Raw genomic sequence first — 20,695 nt, forward strand, 5'->3', positions numbered from 1 at the left:
AGAAGGCACATGGATCAAATTTTTTGGATGAGGGAACAATTCAGAGCTATTGGATGACAAGAAGGTAGACGACTATTAGCTTTTAGAATTTTTTAGTTTTTAGTTCCTTTTGTTGTTTGTAAAAAAATTAAACTAGAATAGTTTTTCAGATCCAGAGATTTTTTCAATGTTCGTTATTGTTTCTTTTTTTTAGAAGAATCTGAGTATTGAGAGATAGTGATGAAAGCTGAATGTGTTCTTTCTTTCTTCTTGAACTCGAAGCACTGTGACAAAGTATCACAAGGATATGCATGCAAGAGTTCTTCTACATTTTCACAAGATAATCCTAGCTCTAGTTTAGGAAACGGTACTTTTGATTTGTACGATTTACTCTGATTTTAATTCTGAATGCATGTTTGTCTTTCTTTAATCTTTGATTTTTTGTTTTAAAAAATGGGTTTCTAGTTCTTTCTTTTTCTGGGTTTGTCAAAATGATAGGGTGAAATTTTTGATGTACATTGTTACTGTTTCTTTTATTTCATTCGTTTGATACTTTCATCTTTTTAACTCAAGAAATCCATGGGAATGGGACTTGGAGTATTTCAACAAAAAGAAATTGGAAAATGGATTTTTGTTAAGTGTTAAATGAACCCTTTTGGTTAGGGATAATCAAAGGTGTTTTCTGATATGAATTTCTATAAAGATTTAAGAAGCTTTGGGAAAAGTCTTTCTTGATCCTTATTGTTGAATCTGGAAAGTTTCAGCTAAACTTGCTGTAGTAACTCAGAAACTGTTATAAACTTGCCATAGCAATGTACGAATTTGCAGTAATGCAAATATTTTTGTCATCCATGATTTGAGATATACCCAGAAGCCTTTTAACATTGATAAATCATTTATTTACTTTTTAGATCAGATTTTAATAATTGATAAGGCTGTAACAAAATTAATTGAGTTCCAATTCAAGAATCTTTAATCCAGAAACATAAAAAGAAAATACTTCAACCTGTTCACTGAGAACGATAACTCTTTCTTGTGAAAATTACTACCCAACAATTGCGAAACAACACATTCATTCAACACGTAAGGATACATCCGTTCGACGACGAAAAGATACACTTTTTTCGTATCAAACTTCTTATTCATAAACATAATTATTAAAAATTAATTCCAAGAAGATAGATAGAGATACAAACAAAACACCTTTACAACTTAAAAAGTTGTAAATGATGCACCTAATGACGTATACACATATTTTCTATCTGTTTCATGTTACTTAGGCTCAATACATCAAACATAATCGTTCCCTTTGTCACTCTTCACGATCTTTCCCTTCCCATTTCCCCAAACAAAGTCTATGTTGTAAAGCACTGGTAACATAGCGATAGAACCCAAGAAAGCCAACACAGGCCCAAAGATCCAAAGCAATAGAGGAAGTGCTGAGTAGAAAAGCCTGTTGCCAACAGTGTTCAAAATAATCCCCTTCTCCAAAAGCTCAGTCAAATATTCGGGGGTAATCATGGACATGACATCTTGTGGTGTGCAAATGAGGATGCTCAGCTGGTTGAGAGACCTAATCGACAGAGTGTGACAGAAAAATGAGATTAAGAATATAGTTAGGATTGTCACATATTTAAGTGCTAACATAAATTCTCCGTGAGCTCCATAGACAGCATCATTCAGAGGCTGTTTTACACTGTAAGTGCTGCTTATGACCGCTCCTAAGCCAGCTGAGAGGAGAATAGACGTAGTGGCCATAAGTGTTGATCCCATTATCATATTACGAAGAGATTGAACTGCAAGCATGTTCTTCTTTTCAATGTCCTGTCACGAACAAAAATATGCGAATGATACTAACTCTGATAATAACTTGAAAAAATAAGCCCACGATAAATTATAAAAATCTGAAAAGTTACTTTAATAATATCATCCAAATAATCATAATTTTTTAACATATAGTAAAATATTTTATAAGTACTAAGAATAAAAGATGATTATATTCCAAGGACACGGTTACGTTTAATTTGTAAAATATGCTTTTTCACAATTCCTCATTTAGCAAATTAACTAGTTAACACTGCAGCTTTGATCATGCAAACGGGTGACGTCAATTTTTGTGGCTAAAACATGTAAGAAATAGTGGTAGATCTTAAACCAAAATCGTTAATTTGGTCATATCAATACCTATCCATTATTCATACAGCAAGTATATATCAGAAACAGAGAAACTCTTAACTCATGAGATATATATATATATATATATATATATATATAGAGAGAGAGAGAGAGAGAGAGAGAGAGATCAGTATATATATATGATAACTCATATGAACTTAGAATTGAAAAGCTGGATATTATCAAGTCTTAGAATTAGGAACACAGATTAGTTCCACATGCTTTCCCCAAAAAAAATAGTTACTGAAAATGGAAACAATCAAATTATAATATATTTTGTTAATGTTTTCATAGACAAGATTGTATACCTTCAAGATGGCAGGGACCCAGAAGCGTCCTCCATGAGTATTGATTCCGATTATGGTGGAAGAAGGCTGTGTTCGAACCTTATACCATAACCAAACATGATAACCAATGGTCATAAGAAATCCTAATGGTACAAGCATCACATCCATATAATATTTCCTCCATTCCATGTTAATTTTCTGCTTATTCTTTCTCCCTTCGATCTCTCTGAAGTTTAAAGGGTCGATATATATATGTACGTTGTGTGTGTGTGAGCTTTCAGTACGTACTGCTTCTCTTTGCAGTGATATATATATATATCCTTGCAAGATACTCTCCCACTAGAATATAAGTTTCGTCTCTGTTTTTCAACTAAGAAGTTGCATTTATATAGTACTCTCTAACTTTTCCGCTGATGCGCTATATGTCCAAAAAATAACTTTTCAGACAATTGTGTTAATAAATCCAAAAAAAAACTTTTCCGCTGATGCAATTTAGGACTAGCTTGAGTCGTCGCTCCGCTTGTCTTGCCCTCGTGGGATAACCACATGAGGCGTCACCAGATGTATTTCTTTTTAATATTTTTTATTCTCATTAATTTTAGTTTACTCAATTATTAGCTCAATACCTCAATCTGTGGCAATAGAGATTAAATTTAAAAGATAATTAATTTTTCCAAAAATTCTCAGGATATTCTTTAAATATTTTTAATATTAAATTAATCCAAACATGTGCACTTTTATTATTTTCTTAAAAACTCAAACTATTATTTAAGAAACTCATAAATATTTTTTATATTCAGCACCAATAAGAAGTGATAGTGATGTTTATATTTATTTTCTTAAAAGAGTATTTTTGGCAGCATATCAATACTAGAGATTACTTTTTTTTTTAAAAAGTGCTTCCTGTTTAGTATTCCTCACATTTTGCCAACACTTAGAGTTAAACGTTGGCAAAGAAGTTTGAATAAGATTAAATTTCGAAGGGAAGCCATCCCCGAAAAGATTTTAATATCAACTTAATTTTAAAAGAAATTTTTTTGTTCCTTTCGGAGTCCTTTCCCACTCGAAACCGAATTAATTGGCATCCGTTGATGATTGGATATAGGATGATTTATTAAAAAAAAAAAACTTATTGTATATAGTTTTTAATATGATTATACTATTGAGATTTTAATTTCTAACCTTAAATTTTTTATCACTAATCCACGGCTAACTACTTATGTATATTTAAATAATACTATATTTATGCCCTTTGAAATAAGCAATTTTATGTTAAAATTTAAAATTAACGTGAAAAGTTGGTAAGGACAAGATATGTTTCTTTTATTTTTCAAGATAAAGACAATATTTTGATAATTTAATTAATTACAAGTCAAAATCATCAGTTAAGTCGAATATTCAATTGATCCTCAAATTTTCATGTTTTTAGTGTAGTTATCATAGATGTCAATTAAGATGGAGAGAGTTATTGATTAAACCTAAAATAGTTTACATTCGGGAAAAGAGGTGGTGTACGGATTCACACTTGTTGTATCATTAGAGATAAGTACTGATTTTTTTTTTTCAACTTTAATTATCTCTTTAAGAGAAGAGAGTCAAATCATTGATAGGCTTCACTTCTCACTTTTAGGTAATTGATTTATTATATCGTACCAAAAACAACGAGATTAAGTGGTTAATTACGAGTTCGATTCTCATAGCGTCTATTCTATTAATAAAACTAATTAAATTTTATAGACTTTCGTAATATAAATTGGCTGGATTTGATATATTATCCAGTTTTGAATTGAAATAATTGTTAGAAAACAAAAATATTTTTTAACAGGTTAAGTTTTATATCTACATGGGGTGCATTCAACAAGAATATATAATCATATAAATAACGTGTATTTTTTAAAATAGGCCAGAAGTTATGAGTTGGAAGCCAAACTTTTAATAAAAAATTACTTTTTATAGTTTTTTTCTTCCTTTCAATATTAATTTTTTAAGAATTTTCATGAAAAAAAATATTTGGTTTAAGTTATGCTTTTAAGGAGATGGGGCATAAAAAAAAACTAATCCAAACTATAACACCTGGCACGTTATAGCAGATAAAAGGAATAACGAAGTCATGACCTGCCACAGAAGCCGTCAAAGAGAATTATACATCATTTTATCACTCATATTATCATTTTATCCAATTAAAAATCTCATCAACAAATCAGCAATTGTTTTGTTATGTATATGTCATCTCAATAAAAAAAATTTAATCAAACGTGGTTCAGACTATAAACATTTGTTCAGAAAAGTTTAAATTCAACTTGTTGCACTACATAGTGCAAAACACAAAAATTATAGTTGGTTATTCCAACCATCAACACCATTCCAAGGAAACCAAAACCATGGCATGTTTTCCATCCCCGATATCTATATTATCCTTTGCTAATCCATCATCATTTCCCAAAACCCGAATATCACCTTCTTATGTTCTAAACCCAAGAGTTATGGCCAAGAGGTTTTACTTGAATCATGATAGTTCAACTACAAAGAAGCTTTTGGCAAGGTTAATATGGTGGCAAAACTTCTTGGTTTTACATTAGGTTTCAAGGGGAGAAATATTATGCTGTAGAACAGGTATAGGCCACCCAAGATGACAAATGATGGTTAAATCAACTCAAAGAGATTGAATTGGAAGATGCATCAAATAATGTTTGAGTTAATTGGGGAGACAAGCTAGCTAGAAATAATAATAAAAAAAAAAAAGAGACCCAGGTGGTGATGACTCATTACATCTTGTGTTCTTTCTCGTGGCTTAATCACAGAGGAGAGAAAAGTTATTAATGAATCCAGTTCAAATTGCTTGTGGGATTGAGAAGAGGGCATGCCACACATTTATAGATATTTATATACATAATCTAAATTAAGTTGGTCATAAAACCAATGACAAGAAGACAACGCATCAATCGAGAGAAGAACATGCGTGAAGCTTCGTCACTTTTGTAAGAAAGCGTGTGTTCTATATTTTAATACTAATAATTATAATAATAAATTAAGGGGAATGTGTTTGTCATTTTAAATGACAAAAAGTTGTGTTATTTTAAGAGAAAGATAGACACAAGAAAATATTTTTTTATTTAAAATTTAAATTAAAAAAACCACTCACTTTTCTCTCATGATTTTTATTTCTTGTGTCTATCTCTCTCTTAAAATAACATTATGTTATTTAAAATGAAAAACACCAAACCCATAAATTAATAATAATTGATTTCAATCTGAGCCATGGGCTATGCGTAGAAGTGATGCGAAGGATACACTTCGTTTTTGGAAACAATGGTAACATATTATGACATGCAGTAATATTATTGGTCGACAGTTATCTTAAAGTTCTATTTCGTCATCTTTGATATTTGTAAATAAATAGTGGGGTCCAAACTATAATTTATTTTATTTTGATTTTTAAAATTATTTTTTATTTTATTTTACAATGGCATTATGAATGAAAATATAGGTGCTTGGTACTTAAAAAATTTAATGGAGGAGGTGGCATAAAACAACATAGGCGATTTGCTTTATTTAATTATTATTTTGCTAATATATGAGAAATAGTTTGAAACGACATTACGAAATTTATGCTATATTTATTTTTCAAAGTTTGAGTATTTGAAAGACCTTACATTATTATTTGAATGCTCTAGAAAATATAGAATTTTTGGAATTATTTATGTTGCCACTTTATTGTTTTATATAATATTTGACTTCATTTTGATGGAATTAAGAAACTTCATGGAAATTAAGGATTTGTGAATTGTTTATAATTTTATAATTGAATATTTGAGAAGCATTCTAATATTAGTGAATTTATCTATGAAACTGTGATATGTTTATGATTAATTGATTGGGGAAAACTTTTCTTATTTTACAGGAATAAAAAACTTATCTCCTATTGAAACAAAATGGTGAGACCATTATTTTATGAAAAAAATTAAAAAAAAAATAAAAATAAATTTGACACACAATTCCATGTATTTGTAGGAAAGAGTTGTTATCACATGTGGATGGAGAAAATCATTGCCCTAATTGATTTTGACAAATGTATATATTATGTTTCATGCTTTTGAAATTAGTTTTGGAATGTGACTTAATCAGAACATTGTATGCTAACAGTAATAAATGTTAATCTTGGTGCATCACGATTTATTTACAAATAAGGAGCTTATGTAGGCTCGGAGCCTATTATTGATTTATTGTAGGTGGGGAGCCTAGCATTGTTAAATTAGTCAAGTTGACTTTTTGAACCTTCTAATGCACAAAAGTTAATATATTATAATATTATGCCCAACTTTTTTTCATGCATATTCTACATGCTCATCTCCATTATCATTGTATTAATTAGAATCTCAACTAACCTTTATTATTTCTCACTTCTCTTACGATTCTGATCTTACAGTGTTGGAAATGAGTACGTAGAGTAGGCATAATATGTTATCTGTTGAGATATATAGTCCTACATTGGTTGTATGTGCAACTAATGTGGCCTTTATAAGGCCTTGGACACTCCCATCACTTGAGCTAGCTTTTGGGGTGGTGTATCCCAAGGTTCTTTACATGGTATCAGAGTCTTGCCGCCCCCCACTTTCTCTTGTGGCGTTTCTTAGCATAGGTAGGCTGGGCCTGTTGCATTGTCCACTCTTCAAGCTCAATGGGCTCTCGTGTGAGGGGGCGTGTTGAGATATATAGTCCCACATTGGTTGTATGTGCAACTAATGTGGAGTTTATAAGGTCTTGGACACTCCCACCCTTTGAGCTAGCTTTTGGGGTGGTGTATCCCAAGGTTCTTTACACTATCCTTAATATCAGTTTGAATTTTTTTTTTACAAACTATTTATTAATATAATGCAAGTAAAATGCGAATTGCGAATGTGCACGATTAAATCGTGCATCACCTACATAGACGAAATGTGCAAAAATCATCACAGTACAAGATGCACATTCTAGTCGTACGTGTTCAAGTCGCACGCACACCCTATGCACATCTTTTAGAGTGCGAGCAATATTTGGCTATTGCACAAGTCGAGTATAGGGTGCTGCTTAACTTTAAAGCTCATAATCATTTTGCACGACTTAAACGTACAAATTCCATATCTACATTTCACTCGCATAAGATTAATAAATAATTTATCAAAATAATTAAACTGTTAATATACCTTTTAGATTTCGCACTACAAGGGTAAAAAACCTATGAAGCTTAGATTTCCAAGTGAAAGCGCACAATTAAACGGATTTATAAGATAATAAAAAACTGGATAAATATTTAAAAAATAATAATAAGGCTTTTAGAAACTCGTGTGACAAATTGAATATTATAGCTGTCACACTCGTCTTTCATGGATACTGAAATTGTTTTAAATTATTCATGCAGTAAAGAAAAGAAAACGACAGCAAGCACACACAAGTTCCCACAATTGGGTTTGAAATTCTTGCAACTTTCATGCCAGTCTAACGTTTTATCTTACATCACATTCACTTGTTGACAAAGTAGCGGAAGCTGTAAATGAGAAAGTAACGCTCTCCATTCCGCTTCTACAGCCTAAGATTCAGCATGTACTCGTTATATATTCATTTCAGTTTCATGCTAAGCCAAAAAGAGCTTAGGAGAGACTGTGACTCGAGAATCGGTCGAAGCTACAGGTATTTTCATTCCTTCAATTTTCTTTTTCTCTTTCTGACATGTTCCATTCAAGTACCTTCTTTTTTTTTTTTTCCTTTGCATGAACTAGAATTTTCCTTTTGGTAGCTCTTTGCACCCTTTCAACATTATCAATTGGGTATATTCAGATGACACCATTTTCTAGTTTTTTGCCCACATGTTTAAGAAAGCATAAAAAGGAACTGAATTTGCATTTGGAATGAAATGATTGCAAATTTTTGAGTTTTTCAGCCTCTCATTCCTTCTTTCTTTTGCTGTGTATAGTTCTGTATCTGTAAGAAATTTATTGAGCCTGGAACTTGCATATAACTTAATTTATATCTTTTATATTACTTTTAAAATATAGTGAAAATGATGATGCGGAGGCAGAGCCAGGGGAAGAATTTTATTATCGGTGATAATGACAGGCTTAGTGACTTGCCTAATGCAATTCTGCTGCATATAATGTCATTTATGAAGATAAAAGATGCTGTTCAGACTTGCATCTTGGCAAGAGGGTGGAAGGATCTTTGGAAATCACTCCCTAATCTTACATTACATACCTCGGACTTTAGAAAGCCTTCTCTTTTTTCTGAATTTGTGTCTGGGATTGTGTCAAGCCGTGATGGTAACCATCCCCTCCATAATCTTGATTTTGATCGCCATGGTTATTTTAAACCTCAGATTCTGACAAATCTCATTAGATATGCTGTGTTACATGATATCCAGCACTTGAAAATCTATGTCCCATGTAATATTAGTTTGCCTTGGTGTGTCTTTTCTTGTCAAACTTTAAAGTCTCTTCATATTACAGATGCAAGTTATGATGTAAAAAAAAGAACCAGAATCCCTAAGTCTCTGAAGCTTCCAGCATTAGTAAGTTTGCATCTAGCGAATGTTCCGATTTTTGCTGATGACAATGGTTATGCTGAACCCTTCTCCACCTGTACCAAATTAAACACTTTATTCATTGATAAATTTGCCTTAGTCCCTCCTAACTCTCACATCTTGAGAATGCCAGGAATCCTCAATATAACCAATGCTACACTTGCCAATTTGACCATCAATGTTACTTATAATCCAGGTTACAAATTTGTGATATCTACACCCAATCTAAGTTCTTTCACTTTAAACGGTTCTCCTTTTCAACCATTGCGTGGACAGGAAGGGGTGAATGTTGAGCTTCAATCTTCTTCACTAATATAAAATCGATACACTCTTGTCCAGATCTCTACAGGTAACATGAAGTAAGATTTTTATATGCTTTCTTTCCCTCATTGCTCGATGAAATATTCTCATGCCTAAAATTTTTTTACACTATTCTTGCAATGATTGTAACCTTATTTTTTCACAGATATTCTTTTGGTTTTGAATCTGTGGCTTCTGATTTTGAATTAGTATTCTCTTTTAAGTATGTAATATGCTAGCAAGTGCAATAATTGATTGTAAGAATGGATTTAATTTACAAATTGCGAAATCTTTTCCATGTGTTCAGTTTTACTGAGTTAGCTATTGTGCTTTTATATGATAAGATAATACCCTACGGTTAATATATATTTGTTGTATGAAATTCTGCAGCTGTAGAAGGAGACAGAAGAGTAATTTTCATTGCTCAACGAAGAATGCCCCGAAACAACATAGTTGGATATTGACTGGAGCAGTGCATTTGATCAGTAACTGAGGTCTATTGATCATGTGTATTGATACTTAATGACAAGTATGTACTTATTTTTGCAGTAAAAAATAAAGTCTTAAAAGAATAGTGTTGTAGCCTGTATTATTAAAATCGACCCGGTCATTGACCTGGTCAAGGTACTGGGTCACTGATTTAATCAATGAGTCATTGATTCAACCGCATGATCTGATAATTATATACAATTTTATAATTTACATTAAAAAATTATAAACATACTCAAATATCTAAAAAAAATAATAAAAATTTCAAATATTTTAATATAAAAAATAATAAATGACATATTATTATCCAATAAAAGATCAAGCAAAAATATAATGATCGTGATACAGGACTTTAGGTTAAAGAAACGACATCTCTAACTATAAATCAAATCAAATTTTTCTGCATAGTGCATAATTGAGATAAAATTAGTGTTGTAGGTACATAACTTATGTAAGTCAATAAGCAAAAAAAATATTCAAATATGTCCATTATGATTTTTTTTTGAAAAAAAAAATTAGATTTTTGTTTTGGGACTGAGCCGAGTCACCGGTTAACCGATCGGGTCACCGGTTTTCATGAAAACCGGCCGGGTCGGACCGGGTCACACTGGTTCTGATACATAACCGATCTGTTGCTTCAACCGGACTGGTTATATGATCGATTTACCGGTTCCCGGATCAATCCAGCCGGGTCAGTCCGGGTTTCATAACACCGTTGTAGGAGTTGCAGTTGATTCATAGCTGTTCCTGTAAATGGAGAAAAAATGTGTAAAAATGCTTTGATCTTATAAATCTTATTGTTCGACGTAGCTTATAATCATCTGGCATGCAATTTTTATATTACAATTTTTTTTGATAAATTTTACAAATTACATTCTTTTTTCTCGGAAGAACATAGTAAAATTAGTATTTTTTCGAAGAAAAAAAAATATAATTTGTAAACAAAAAAAATTATAAATATAACCTGTCTCTTTTACAAAATATGGCCGTTGGGTAAACCACCTTAGGCCTACAGCAACTGATGGGAAAGTGAATGGTTATTGAAGTTTATTTTTTATTTTATTTTTAAGAGCAAAAAGAAAAGGGAAAGAAAAAAGGACTAGAATATGACTAGTAACTGGCGAGCTGGATAATTTACGTATGGTGTGTGCGATTGAAACCTCAGTGTCAGCATAGTAAAAAAATCTAGTTATTTAAACAAACCAGTAAGTTTATTCAAATGGGGTATTTAATCAAATAAATGATTTAGTCAAGAAATTCCAAATTCCCCATTTACTCATAAATGCTGAGCAGAGGCCAGACAATTAGCATTAAAACAAAAATTAATGTTAAATTCATTAATTTAGATAATATTTAAAATCATGACTGAGTCTTGACTTTTTTTATTTCTTAAAAAATAAAATAAAAATATTAAATTTACTATATAATAATCACGATTAAACTATTGATTTTTTTCCTTGCTCCTTAAAAAAAAAAAATCAATTAATTTTTTTTTTTTTTTTTTTTTTTGATAACAATTAATTTTATTTTTTTGTATAGTGAAAGAAAAGAAAAGTCAATAATCACACAATTAAATCATTAACTCTAATAATATTTAAAATCATAAATGATTCTCGCGTTATCTTTTATTCCTTGAAAATTCAAACAAAAAAAAGTTAAATTTATTAATGATAATGATAATTTAATTATTAATTTTTTTCCTTGTTTGTTTAAAAAAACCAATCCAGTTGATTTTTTTTTCAAGCAGAAAAGAAAAGTCAGTAATCATACAATCAAATTCATTAATTTAAATAATATTTCAAATCATAAATTATTCTAGCATTATCTTTTGATTTAGTGAAAATTTAAAAAAGAAATTAAATTTATTATTAATAAGTGTTTGTTGTTTGTAATATCACCCCAAAATTACGTCATTTTTAAGAGTTAGCGAAACTAATGAAGGGTGTTTTGATATTTTTGTTTGTTTATTTACTATATAAATTTTATCAAAATACCATTCATCAATTACCCTAACTCCCAAAATCACGTAATTGTGGAGTGATATACAAACGATAAACCCTATTAATAATTACAATTTAACTGTTGATTTTTCCTTTTTCAATCAAAAAAATCATTCCAATTGATTTTTTATATTTATTGTTTTACAAATAGGGAAAGAAAAGAAAAAGCAATAACCATACAGTCATATTCTCACTAAAGACAATTTTTAATTTATAGGTATTTCAAAATATCACCATATAAATATAATCATTTACGTTTTCAATTATTATTTAATTAAATTAATATATATTTATAATTTAATAATAAAATTATGCTATCAAATTAATAAAGTTTATATAGAGAGGATAGAGTTGTGAGAATAAATATAAAATAAAAAGGTAAACAATTCTTATTTATATGGAGATATTTCAAAATCTCTATAAATTAAAAAATATCAATTTTATTATCAATAATGATAATATAATTGTCAATCTTTCTTTTTCTTTCCTACTTTGCAAAAAAAATAATCAAATGGATTAATTTTTTGATTTCGTTTTTAATTTATAAGATCCCATTCAAATTGTCGATTTTATGATATATTTAATATTTTAAAATTTTTAAAGATTCTCAAAGATTACGAGACAAATAAAAAATATAATAAACAATGGAGAACATAGGAGAGACTCGATCGGTGTCGCGCATCTGTTGAATTCACAAAGGTATTTCCAATTTTCGAATTTGTTTTCCTTTGCATGAATTAGAACCTTCCTTCGATAACTTATGCATCCTTTCGAAATTAGCAATTTGGCATGAACAACAAGTTATCGCTTTTCTAGTTTTTCAAATCCCTAAAATGAGATGACTTTGATAGCTTTTGGGTGGTGTTTGGTTCAGGAGTTTGCCATTGTTTCCTATTAAAGTTTGGTTCACTTATTTCATGTTTGTTACCCATCAATGACAGTTCACTAGGCAAACCCAAACCGGTTTGTATGTTAACAAGCAACAAAATCACTGTTGAAGAAAGCAATTGGGAAGGTGGTATTCATTCAAAAAAACAGGAGAAGTTATTAAAGTGATACAATACAAATATAATGACACAATTACCCATCTCACAATGCACTATGTACACACAATGGTAACTCACTTTTAAAAACAGTAAAAAAAATGTATTTTAGTATTTTCAAACAATTTTTCCATTAATATTCTATCTTCAACCAAACATACACTCAAAAAATTTAACCCAATTTTTCCGGTAAACTTTTGACGAACAAAACAACTTTTTTTAAATTTTCCTACCAAAATTATTTTTCCACTATATTCCTACTAATTTTATTTCCTTAGTAAAAAAAAATTTCTCCCATGACAAACAGCCCTTTGTTTTTTCTGCCATGGCTTCTTTCTCTCTTTACTTGTATATTAATTGTATCAATAAGAAATTTACTGAGTACATGACTTGCATATCCTAACTGAATTTGTAATTTGATCTTCCTTTGGAAAAAAAAATACAGTGAACATGATGATGCAGAAGAATCAGAAGATGAAGAGCACCGGTGATAAAGACAGGCTCAGTGACTTACCTGATGCAGTTCTGCTACATATAATGTCATTTATGATGATAAAAGTTTCTATTCAAACTTGCATTTTGTCAAAACGGTGGAAGGATCTCTGAAATCCCCCCCTAATCTTACATTGCATACCTCAGACTTTAGCAAGCCTTCTCTTTTCTCTGAATTTGTGTCTGGGATTGTGTCAAGCCGTGATGGCAACAATCCCCTCCATAATCTTGATTTTGATCGCCATGGTTATTTTAAACCTCAGATTCTGACAAATCTCATGAGATATGCTGTGTTACATGATATCCAGCACTTGAAAATCTATGTCCCTTGTAATATAAGTTTGCCTTGGTGTGTCTTTTCTTGTCAAACTTTAAAGTCTCTTCATATTACAGATGCAAGTTATGATGTAACAAGAAGAACCAGAATCCCTAAGTCTCTCAAGCTTCCATCATTAGTAAGTTTGCAACTTGCCAATGTTCCGATTTCTGCTGATGACAATGGTTATGCTGAACCCTTCTCCACCTGTACAAAATTAAACACTTTATTCATTGATAAATTTTCCTTAGTTCCTCCTAACTCTCACATATTGAGAATGCCAGGAATCCTCAATATAACCAATGTTAAACTTGCCAATTTGACCGTCAATGATACTCATAGTTTGCCTTGCAAATATGTGATATCTACACCAAATCTAAGTTCTTTCACTTTAAACGGTTCTCCTTTTCAAACATTGGACGAATAGGAAAAGGTGAATGTTGAGCTTCAATCTTCCTCCCTAATATAAAATGGATACACTGATCATGTCCATATCTCTTCAGGTAACACCGAGTAAGATTTTTTATGTGCTTTCTTTCTCTCATTGCTCAATGAAATATGCTTAGTTAGGTCTTTTGCTTTTTCTCTTGCAATGATTGTAACATTATTGTTTACATTTATTCTTTTTGGTTTTGAAAGAGGTTGTGAATCTTCGGCTTGTGATTTTGAATTGGTAATTCCCTATAAGTAGGTAATTTACCAGCGAGTGCAATAATTGAATGTTGGAATGGGTTTAATTTGCAAATTGGGAAATCTTTTCCGTGTGTGCAGTTTTACTTAGGGTTAGCTATTGTAACTATATATAATTAGATCATACCCAGCATTCATATATTTGTTGTATGAAATTCTGCAGCTGTTGAATGTGACAGGGGAGTGTTTTTTATTGCTCAATGGAGAACTCCCCCAAACTAGTTGATTGGAAATTGAGTGGAGCGGTGCATTTGATCTGTAACTGAGGTCTATTGATCATGTGTATTGATACTTAATGACAATTCTAGTAAAAAATAAAGTTATAATTTTGGTTCTTAATTCAGCCGTATGCATCATTTTTAAATACCACGTACAAAATTGGGATTTCTACAACCACCAACATTGCTTTCACTATTTCAAAGCCCTTAAACGGAGTTTATAGGTCTAGAAAGATCTAAAAATGTCTCCCACATTCGCGCTTGCTATATCGATATCACTAGTGTGATTTCTAGAGCAAATATTCGCTTTAGTGAACGTACACTTGGAGGACTAAATTGGTTGGTGAAGATTGGTTTCAACACTTCAATCTTCTCAAGAAAGATAAATTGTGTAAATGTACTTTCATCTTATAAATCTTGTAGCTCAACGGTGCTTATAATCATCTGGGATGCCTTTTTTACGAAATATAATAGTTGGGCAAGTCAAAACCACCTTAGGGCTACAGCAACTCATGGGGAACTGAATTGCTATTGAAGTTTATTTTTTTAAAAACAAAAACAAAAACACTGGAACGTATGATTGAAACCTCAATATGAACATCGGAAAAAAATTGAAGTTATTTAAACAAACTAGTACATTCATGCCATGCTCTGCTACAAACTTTTATATTAAATAACATAATTACTATGACTTCGATTCTAACTAGCTATTAACAAATATCATGAATAATGAACTACTGATTTGTTCACAACTAAGAGTGACATGCCTGAGTCCTTACTTGTTAAAGAAAAAAAAAATGGGAGTTGTGTTGGTAACATTACTCATAATAATACCCCTACAATTCGATGTTAGAAATATTTACATCTGGCGTCAGGATTGACGGAAGGGGAACTGCATTGCCAAGGAAAATAGCCAAGAGCATGCAAAGCAAAACTTAAAATGAAGATGTTATTCAACTCTACTAACTTATTTTCTTGATTCTGATATATATAATAATTCAACTACCTAACTTCTATGATTTCCAAAATTAAAATTCACGTGAAATGTGACTTCTGCTTAATGATTACGCAAGCTTGCACCTGATCGTCTCTTAAATCAAATGCGTCCACAAATAAAGTGAACCAACCATTTTAGCAAGTAATGCTGAGCAAGCTAACAAATTGATTCTAGATGGTGAGGCAAAATAGTTTGAATTAGTGTAACTTTCTTAGTATCTCTGCAGTAACAATGAACATCAATCTTATATGATTCAAATAAATTTTTGTTTTGGCTACAATCACCTCATATATTCCATGCTACTTCGAACTACTCAATGTACTTCTCAAACCAAGCTATATGGAATTGTCAGCTACAACAAATTAGAAATGGATTATATTCTTTCCTTTTAATATCCAAAAAAAAAATGGATTATATTCTCAATTGCTATCAAGGATAAAGTAATGGCTTTGGTCATCGTTCTTGCCCAAAAATTTTCCTGATATCTGCAGGTTCTTAGTGAAAGGAAGAAAAAAAAAGTACTGAACCTGAGATTTGGGATTAGTTTCTCCTATTATTTGTTACTTCTTTAATTGTCTTTCAACTTTCAGTCCCTCATGGAAAATGGACTGGCTAAATGGTCAATGCTGATGTGATGGATGAAAAATTGCAGCCACCGGATAGACCAAATATCAGAAACCTGCATATTTTACAATGCAATTAGAGTTCTTATGATTCTTCAACTTCTATTTAGGTACATCAAAATATATGAATTGGACTAAAACACCAAAAGATGAAAGGAATATTTCCTTCTAACAAAAACAAATTATAGTATAGTTTACAAGGTTGACATGATTGAGATAATACACAGCCAAAACGCACAAAAGCAGAACAGAATTAGAAGCTCTGCAACTCCTTCACTTTTGTTTCATTTTCTTTATTTGTTCTATCCTTTTCTTTTCCAAGGCTGGGGGAGTTGGGAAGCATAGTGCAAGCATTCTGCAATTTGCTATAATTACAACATGATGGTAACAGCATAGCTGAACACACACTTGCACAGTGACGACTGTCCAGATAAGATAGCACAGAATCCACCATTACACGAAGATTGTGCACCACGATGTCATTGAGGTGATTAACTTGGCTTCCAAAACCTGGCTTATTTTCTTTCCTCCATTTTCTCAGTTTATTTTATTTTCTGGAGTCCTCATAAATTATGAAAGCTATTGTAATTTTTTTTAGTTTTTTATTTTTAATTAAAAAAAGAAGAAGATAAATTTGGGTGAATGATTATGTCATGTTTGTTGTTGAAAATTCATGTATGAATGGTATAGAGGACACAATTTATTTTGAAGCTATAAGCAACAGATGGACTCTGTTGCCATTTGGTAGTGATAGGAGAATGAAAGCATAGAGAAGATAAAATTTGGATAAAGAGGGGGGGCAGAATATTTGGTATACAATTTGGGTTTAAGATTTTTTTAGTTATTAAATTAGATGAAGAAATAAAATTTGTAATTGGTGGACTGTATAAGTTAGGGTTGTAAAATCCTCATCATGCAATCTCATGAATTATATAAAGCGAGGTGCGAATATCATGAACAGGATCAAGTTCCTGCTGACACAGTTTTAGATGGGACCATAAATTTAAAAAAAAAAAAAAAATTAAACACGGCAATCGATGTTAGTGCAGGAAATACTGTTTCTCTTCCCATAACATTACAATTATATTTCTCATATATAAAATAGGATGAAGAAATAGGTCAATTGGGCTCAAATTTACACCTTGTAAATCGGATCGAATTTTTCAATCTTCCAATTTTCTTATGACTCCAGCTAAAAAATTAAAAAAAAAAATGAAAAGATTCCCAAAAATAAATATCAAAACAAGAAATAACAAAATACAAAATGCAACTAAAAGGAAATAACAACAACTCTAACAAAGTGAAATTGAAAAAACCAAGGTAGGATTTTAATAAATCTTTCCTTTAATAAAATTAAAAATTTGTGGAACTCATAATATTAATGAAATTTAGTTAAATAAATCCAATTAGGTGAATTACTTTTTTTAAAATGATCTAATATTATATACTTGAGAAATTTTGAGGGTTCTATCTAGTTTGACTCAAATTCCTAAATAAATCTAATCGAAGGGGTTAATTTCAATTTCAAAGTGAGTCTAACCCATCCATGAACATATTTGGCTCTTAGATAAAACTAGTCAGCATAGGAAGCTAGGCTTTTTGACCTTATTATGCAAAAAAACAGATACATCATTATATAATTTTTTTTGGTAAATTATTTTTTAATATAATATATGTAAAACGCACACAAGGAGGGTACGCGTTTAAGTCGTGCATATCTCTATTTGTGACTTGTGTAAAAATCAATGCAATACAAGACATGTATCATGATCATACATATTCAAGTTACACATACATTCTATGCGTGTCTTGCATAGCACAAGTGCGTTTTTGACTTTCGCACAATTCATGCACCGGACACTTTTTAGATTTTATGCATCTTTCATTTATATTAGAGTGGTAAATAATTTATCAAAAGAATTAAACTAATATTAGGTGTTAGATTTCACATTAGAAGGGTATAAAGGCTATGAAGCTTAGATTTCCAAGTCAAAGCGCACAATTAAACGGTTTTTAAGATAGTAAAAGACTGGATAAATTTTTAAAAAAAATAATAATGATTTTTGAAACTAGTGTGACAAATTGAACATTATAGCTGCCACACTTGTCTTCCATGCATACAGAAATTGTTTAAAAATATTCATACAGTAAAGAAAAGAAAACGGCAGCAAGCACTTACAAGTTCCGACAAGTTCCTGAGTTTGAAATTCTTGCAACTTTCACGCCAGTCTAACGTTTTATCTTACATCACATTCACTTGTTGACAAAGAAGCGGAAGCTGGAAATGAGAAAGTAACACTCTCCATTCCACTTCTTCGGCCTAAGATTCGGCATGCATTCGTTATATATTCGTTCCAGTTCAATGCTAGAGAAAAATGAGCTTAAGAGAGACTGTCTTAGGAGGGAGAGTTGAGAATCGGTTGAAGTTACAAGGTATTTTCATTCCTTGAATTTTCTTTTCCTCTTTCGTAGATGTTCCATTCAAGTAATTTTTTGTTTCTCATTGCATGAACTAGAATTTTCCTTTTGATAGTTGTTCGCACCCTTTCAACTTTATCAATTGGGCATAGTCAAGAGACACCATTTTCTAGTTTTTGGCCCACACGTCTAAGAAAGTATAAAAATGAACTGAATCTGCATTTACAACTGAGAGATGCCTTAGCTAAATCTTGAGTTTTTCAGCCTCTGTTTCTTCTTTTTTTATGTATAGTTCTGAATCTGTAAGAAATTTATTGAGCCTGGAACTTGCATATCGTATCTGAATTTGTATCTTTGATATTACTTTTAAAAAAAATAGGGAAAATGATGACGCGGAGGCAGAGCAGGAGGAAGAATTTTATTATCAGTGAAAATGACAGGATTAGTAACTTGCCTAACTCAATTCTGCTTCATATACTGTCATTTATGAAGATAATAGATGCTGTTCAGACTTGTATCTTGTCAAGACGGTGGAAGGATATCTGGAAATCCATCCCTAATCTTACACTACATACCTCGGACTTTGGAAAGCCTTCTCTTTTCTCTGATTTTGTGTCTGGGATTGTGTCGTGCCGTGATGGCAATCATCCCTTGCATGATCTCAACTTTGATCGCCATGGTTATTTTCCACATCGTATTCTGACCAGTCTCATGAATTATGCCGTGTTACATAATATCCAACATTTGAAGATCTATGTCCCGTATAATGTTGGTTTGGATTGGTGTGTCTTTTCTTGTCAGTCTTTAGTGTCCCTTCATATTTCAGTTTCATGTTACGATGACAAAAGAAGAACAAGAATCCCTAAGACTCTCAAGCTCCCAGCATTAGTAAGTTTGCATCTTGTGAATGTTGGGATTTCTGTTGATAACAATGGTTATGCTGAACCCTTCTCCATCTGTACCAAATTAAACACTTTGTTCATTGACCAATTTGAATTAGTCCCTCATAACTCTCACATCTTGAGAATGCCAGGAATCCTCAATATAACCAACACTACACTTGCCAATTTGACCGTCAATGATACTCATAATCCAGGTTACAAATTTGAAATATCTACACCTAATCTAAGTTCTTTCACTTTAAACGGTTCTCCTTTTCGACCATTGCGTGGACAGGAAGGGGTGAATGTTGAGCTTCAATCTTCTTCACTAAAATAAAATGAATACACACCTTGTCCAGATCTCTACAGGTAACATGAAATAAGATTTTTTATATGCTTTCTTTTTCTCATTGCTCAATGAAATATTCTTAGGCCTAAAAGTCTCAGTAGATTAGTATCGTTTTGAACATTATTAATTCAGTCAGAAACCATAACAATGGAATCAAGATATTTTACATAGTCTTTTTGTCAGTGATTGAAGACAATGATCGCCATGGTTGTATGGAATAAAAGATGAGAATACTAGTTTCTTGTATCTATGAATTATGCTTAGTTCTTTTGCTTTTTCTCTTGCAATGATTGTAACATTATTTTCTACACATTCTTTTGGTTTTGAAAGAGGTTGTGAATCTGTGGCTTGTGATTTTGAATTGGTATTCTCTATATGTATGTAATTTGCAATTGTAGGAATGGATTTAATTTGCAAATTGGGAAATCTTTTCCATGTGTGCAGTTTTACTGAGGTTTAGCTATTGCGCCTTTATATGATAAGATAATACCCTACTATTCATATATCTGTTGTATGAAATTTTGCAGCTGTAGAAGGAGATAGAAGAGTGTTTCTCATTGCTCAATGGAGAATGCCTCGACACAAGTTAATTGGATATTGAGTGGAGCAGCACATTTGATCTGTAACTGAGGTCTATTGATCATATGTATTGATGCTTTATGATAAGTATGTACTTATTTTTGTAGTAAAAAATAAAGTCGTAAAAGAATAGTGTTGTAGGAGTTGCAGTTGATTGTTGTTGTTCCTGTAAAAGGAGGAAAATTGTGTAACAATGCTTTGATCTTATAAATCTTACAGTTCGACGGTGCTTATAATCATCTGGCATGCCATTTTTACGAAACATGACCGTTGGGAAAATCAAAACCACATTACGCGTGTTTGGTA

At 31.4% G+C, this 20,695-nt stretch overlaps 3 protein-coding genes and 1 long non-coding RNA gene across 4 annotated transcripts; 3 read left to right on the forward strand and 1 right to left on the reverse strand.

Annotated features, from left to right (window-relative positions):
• Positions 1–1,269: 1,269 nt before the first annotated feature.
• On the reverse strand, positions 1,270–2,630 carry LOC133312316 (uncharacterized). The gene is made up of 2 exons (XM_061513490.1): positions 2,463–2,630; positions 1,270–1,803 (listed from the first exon to the last, which is right to left on the reverse strand). The coding sequence occupies exons 1-2, from the start codon at positions 2,628–2,630 to the stop codon at positions 1,270–1,272; spliced, it is 702 nt and encodes a 233-aa protein (XP_061369474.1).
• Positions 2,631–8,478: 5,848 nt separating this feature from the next.
• Positions 8,479–9,312, forward strand: LOC133312293 (putative F-box/FBD/LRR-repeat protein At4g13965). Its single transcript, XM_061513462.1, has one exon. The coding sequence runs from the start codon at positions 8,479–8,481 to the stop codon at positions 9,310–9,312; it is 834 nt and encodes a 277-aa protein (XP_061369446.1).
• A 3,089-nt stretch (positions 9,313–12,401) lies between these two features.
• LOC133312291 (uncharacterized) lies at positions 12,402–14,568 on the forward strand. The gene is made up of 3 exons (XR_009751661.1): positions 12,402–12,482; positions 13,272–14,137; positions 14,488–14,568. It is a non-coding gene; the product is annotated as an uncharacterized LOC133312291 (long non-coding RNA).
• Positions 14,569–18,967: 4,399 nt separating this feature from the next.
• LOC133312294 (F-box/LRR-repeat protein 13-like) lies at positions 18,968–19,798 on the forward strand. The gene has a single exon (XM_061513463.1). The coding sequence runs from the start codon at positions 18,968–18,970 to the stop codon at positions 19,796–19,798; it is 831 nt and encodes a 276-aa protein (XP_061369447.1).
• Positions 19,799–20,695: the final 897 nt, after the last annotated feature.

This window comes from Gastrolobium bilobum, unplaced genomic scaffold, assembly GCF_033153095.1.
Source record: "Gastrolobium bilobum isolate Gb01-03AN ecotype WA unplaced genomic scaffold, APGP_CSIRO_Gbil_v1 utg10651, whole genome shotgun sequence".
Classification (NCBI taxonomy): domain Eukaryota; kingdom Viridiplantae; phylum Streptophyta; class Magnoliopsida; order Fabales; family Fabaceae; genus Gastrolobium; species Gastrolobium bilobum.